The sequence below is a fragment of the Rhinichthys klamathensis genome, unplaced genomic scaffold (assembly GCF_029890125.1).
Source record: "Rhinichthys klamathensis goyatoka isolate OS25496 unplaced genomic scaffold, OSU_Roscu_1.1 h1tg000197l_1, whole genome shotgun sequence".
NCBI classification, from domain to species: Eukaryota; Metazoa; Chordata; class Actinopteri; order Cypriniformes; family Leuciscidae; genus Rhinichthys; species Rhinichthys klamathensis.
Genome location: NW_026606723.1, coordinates 692,629 through 697,800, shown reverse-complemented (window position 1 = coordinate 697,800; position 5,172 = coordinate 692,629). Strand labels below are relative to the sequence as shown.

At 42.9% G+C, this 5,172-nt stretch overlaps 1 protein-coding gene across 1 annotated transcript; it reads right to left on the bottom strand.

Annotated features, from left to right (window-relative positions):
- Positions 1-780: 780 nt before the first annotated feature.
- Positions 781-1,746, bottom strand: LOC130096539 (olfactory receptor 5K1-like). Its single transcript, XM_056263083.1, has one exon. It carries the CDS (start codon positions 1,744-1,746, stop codon positions 781-783), a length of 966 nt encoding a protein of 321 aa, XP_056119058.1.
- Between the last annotated feature and the right edge of the window lie 3,426 nt (positions 1,747-5,172).

Genomic DNA, 5,172 nt, shown 5'->3' with positions numbered 1-5,172 from the left:
CACTAGATGACAACCAGACTCCATTTCCATATGTGTTTTGAGTGATCTGAACCATTATTTCCACAATTCTCATACAATTTATGAAGTAGGCATCCTATTCAGAAGTAGTAAGGGTATTAAGTTTGGCTTATTTTGATATGAATTCAACCTCTAATAATCACAAAAAATGAACACACATGTGCGTTAGCTCGCTGATGTTTTCTTTTGAACTATTGGCATGAAAACATTCTACCATTCTTTCATGATTTTCATGTTCATCACTATTTCAAAATAAAGGTCTTAACACACCTTAGGAGAATGCAGTTAACTCAGCTAATGCAGCCTCAGTAGACCCATATTCTGTGTCCTAAGCAAAAACTGAAATTAATTTTGAGGCAACCTTCCTACTGCAAAATTCTCGCACATGTGCATTATTACTTTTAGGCTGCTTACAGGGATAGCTCACCAAATTATTTTAATTCCCCCCCCCCCTGTAGAACATAAAAGAAGATATTTTGAAGAATGTTGGCAACCAAACAATTTCGGTTCCCGTTGACTTCCATTGTATAGACAAACAATACAGTGTTGTAATATGATCGTACAACTTGATGTATTTGAATCAAATGCAATTGACAGCATGCTTATAAGCTTTGTGGATTCAAAACAGTTTTATTTTATTTTTTACAGTTTGTACATACTGTACATCACACCAGAAATATGCTTGTTAAAAACACATTCTTAAAGTTTGACATAATTAATAATAAAAAAAAACGAAACTTTTTTTGTTTTGTTTTGCCTGTATCAGTTTTTGAATACAATTAAGTTGTGGACCTTTTGTGAAAAAATGTGTCTTTTGCTGCAACATGAAGTAAAAACTCTTTTGCGCACTGCTCTAATATTTAATCCATAAATAAGAGGACTAAAAATAGGTTGAACTATAACCAGTTCTAAAGCCAAAAAATTACGCAGACTCTCTGGAATGTCATTTGAACCATATCTGTTATACATGAAATCAAAAAGGTAAGCAAAAGTGAAATTTATCAGCGATAATATGTGTGGCAGACATGTTTGCCAGAATTTCCTTCTGTTTTCTAAAGATGCTTTACATGCAGAGATCAGTTTTACATAGGACACTATGATGAAAACTATAAAGCTAAAAAATGTGACTGTAAGGGCATATCCAAATACATTATTTACAACAGATGATACACAAGACAGCTTTACAATTGACCAGTTGTCACAATATAATTTGTCAATGTGATATTTACAAACAGACCTCAAGTTTGCTAACAGGGCGGCTATAACACCAAAGAAGTTGGGTACAATCCAAGCAAACAGAATTAATTTGACACACATATTTTTGGTTAATTTGGAATGATAGTCTAAAGGTTTGCATATGGCTACATATCTATCATAAGACATAACTGTTAATATTGTTATCTCAGAAAGTAAAGAGCTGTAGATAACATAGGTTTGCAGAGCACACATATGGAAGGAGATCACATATGAATCCAATATTAAATCAGACATAATTTTAGGGTAGAATCCTGTGGCTCCATAAACCCCATTTATACACAGATGAGACAAGAATATGTACATTGGTTCATGAAGTGCTTTCTCTATGATAATGACCACAACAACAACAATATTTATAGACAATATAAAGAGATATAAGGCAAGAAAACAAATAAAATATACATGCCTATATGATTTAGTCTCTTTTGGCACCATAAGCGTCAGTATCAAAGGATAAGACGTGTTATCCATCATGGTATAGTCAAGGTATGTCATGGACAGTCCTTTAAATCACATGAAACAAACAAATATCATGCAAAACAACCTAATACAAGACAATATTAGTCAATGGTCATTAAATGAATTACCAAAGCAGACATTTAATTAAGCTTCAATAACCATTGTTGCCTAAGGAAATAAAGGAGTCAGAAAAAAAGGAAAATGAACACAGTTTCCACAAATGTGTTTGCAACTGAAAGTGATGAGGTCTCTAGCTTGGTTTTATATTTAGTGATTTCTCATTAGGGAAATCTCTGAGAGATATTCTAACATTTCTTGGGACTAATTATGCGTTCATGCACAACACTTTTCAAACGTCTTCAAACGATTTGTTAAAATAAATTTCAATTTTAGTAACAATATCGTAAACAGCCCCACATTTAATAGGTTTGGTACACCCCATATTTAAAGGATTTTGTTGTAATCTTACTAAATGAAACCATGCTTCTCACTTATAGCTCTCAAAATGTCATGTTAGGGGTGTGCGATATTGACCAAAAATTATATCTCAATATTTTCTGGGATCGATAACGATAATTAGACGATATTTTGCTGAGTGCTTTTATTGTGTTGGTACCTTTGCTGGTTTAGGATTGTCGTGGACAGCTGACTCCTAAAGTTTTGGATATTCTTTATATTCTATATGGTGGTCAGAAATCATCTTTTCAATTTAATAAGATTAAATTGATTTGTACCTTTTATGGGCATTTTTTCCTTTGAAAATTTATATGTTCAACCTAATGAAATGCATGCAAAAAATTTTGGGTCAAATTCTTACATTTAATCAAATTCTATTGGAATAATAAGACACAAATAGGGCAGTTAACAATAATAAAAAATCAGTATCAACAAAATTGATCTTTGCAATGCAGAGGAAACGTACTTGGTTACTAACGTAACCTCGGTTCTCTCTAGAGAGGGAACGAGTATTGCGTAAGTTTAGCTTACGCTACGGGAAAGATTCATCTTCTCGAGATATTGAAGCCAAAAAATTATCCTTAATTTTGTATTCATTGTCAATGCAGTGCAGCAGCTAGCAGACCTAGAGCAGGCAGTCTTTCGTGCTCATTGGCTGCCCTGCGGGCATCTGCTGCAGCCTACCAGTGAGCCCCGCGTGACGTCACGCCCAATGAAGGGCGCCCGCGCCAGAATGGGCGTGGCTTAGCGTATAAAAGAAGGGGCTGTAGGCTGATTTCCCTGGTTTTCGTCGACTGAAGCGAAGTCGCTCGTGGCGCAAGCACGGCCGGTTACGCAATACTCGTTCCCTCTCTAGAGAGAACCGAGGTTAAGTTAGTAACCGAGTACGTTCTCTTACGAGAGGTTCTCTCGTATTGCGTAAGTTTAGCTTACGCTACGGGAACTTTTTGTCAACGCCGTGCGCGCCAAGCAACCACCCATGAGTCGCCGAGGTTTCTCGGGGAACCCAATAAGTGGAAAAAATAAGGTGGCCAGCCACGCGGGCCATCACTCGTACATAAGCACACATAGGGAATACAGAGCAGAGCACTGGTCTGTATAAGCATATAGCACATCCCTACTAGTGCAGCTCAACTAGGAGAGCTGAGTCACGTGAGAGTGGTCTGAGCATGATATATCTGGGCAGAACGCACAACTCGCTTAGACTGACAGAAGTTTAGCCTGCAGGGCGGGAACTTCTAGGTTATAGAACCTGACAAAGGTAGACGGGGAGCTCCAGCCCGCCGCTAAACATATGTCGTGGATAGAAATCCCGCTGGACCACGCCCATGATGAGGCCATGCCTCTAGTGGAATGAGCCCTGATGCCCAGAGGGCATTGCAGACCTTTTGACGCGTAAGCGGCCGCTATAGCGTCCACTATCCATCTGGACAGAGTCTGTTTCGAGGCAGCGAGACCTTTGGTGCGCCCACCAAACGAAACAAACAGCTGCTCCATGCGCCTGAAAGAGGCGGAGCGCGTAGTGTAAAACCTCAGCGCCCTGACCGGGCAAAGGAGATTCACGTCTGTCTCACTGTCTGACGCTGGCAGAGCCGACAGTGAAATGACTTGCGCTCTGAAAGGAGTGCCCATCACTTTTGGAACATAGCCATGTCTAGGTTTGAGGATGACTTTAGAGTCATTCGGCCCGAACTCAAGACACGTCGCGCTGATTGACAGTGCGTGCAGGTCCCCCACACGTTTGACTGATGACAGCGCGGTCAGAAAAACGGTTTTTAGTGATAGGTATTTTAACTCCACGGAGTCTAGTGGCTCAAATGGGAAGGCTTTCAGGGCCTCGAGGACCAAGGAAAGATCCCACATGGGAACCGACGGGGGGCGCAGCGGATTCATCCTTCTAGCTCTCCTAAGGAAGCGGATGACCAGCTTCCCAGTGACTGGCCGTGCGTCGATTCTGCGAACGCCGCCACGGCCGCCACATAAACTTTGAGCGTGGATGGGGACCTCCCTTTATCCATCAGCTCTTGTAGGAAAGTGAGCAGATGCGCAACCTCGCACGTCCGCGGGTCCAGGTCTCTGTCGGTGCACCACTTGGAGAACACCGACCATTTAGACGCGTAGAGCCTTCTCGTGGAAGGAGCTCTAGACTGTGTGATTGTGCTCATCACTCTTTCTGGCAGGGCAACGAGTACCCGTTGATCAACCATGCGTGCAGAGACCAGCGCTCTGGATGGGGATGCCAGATCGAGCCGCGAGCCTGAGAGAGGAGATCTGCCCTCACCGGAATAGGCCACGGAGCTGCATGTGCTAGTTCCGGGAACCAATTCTGATTCTCCCAGTGCGGAGCTATGAGGAGCACCGAGTGGCGCGTTTCCCTGATTCTCTTGATCACCTGTGGTAACAGGGAGACCGGAGGGAAAGCATAAAGTGGGAGGCTGGGCCAGACCTGTGCCAGCGCGTTCTCGTTCTTCGAAAAGAACATCGGGCAATGAGCGTTGTCTTTTGACCCAAATAGGTCGACTTCCACTCTGCCGAATAGGCGCCACAGTTTATGGACTGTTTGGGGGTGCAGGGACCAATCCCCCTGGGGGAACGTTGTCCCTGGACAGTTTGTCTGGGCCGTCGTTCAAATGGCCAGGCACATGTGCCGCCCTCAGCGAGCGCAGGTGCAACTGGGACCAAATAAGGATGCGTTCCGTCAGATTGCAGAGGTTTCTGGATCTGACACAACGCCCTGACGGTTTACATAGGAAACCACAGACATGTTGTCCGAGCGGACGAGAACATGTTGGTTCTGTATGAACGGGAGGAAGCGCTTCAGCGCGTTCTCGACCGCTATCATTTCCAGACAGTTAATGTGAAAACACTTCTCTTGGTCTGACCACTGGCCAAAGGCCGGTCTGCCCTCGAACAGCGCGCCCCAACCCGAGTTGGACGCGTCTGTCAAAATGACTTTCCGATAAGAGATGGTTCCCATCATCA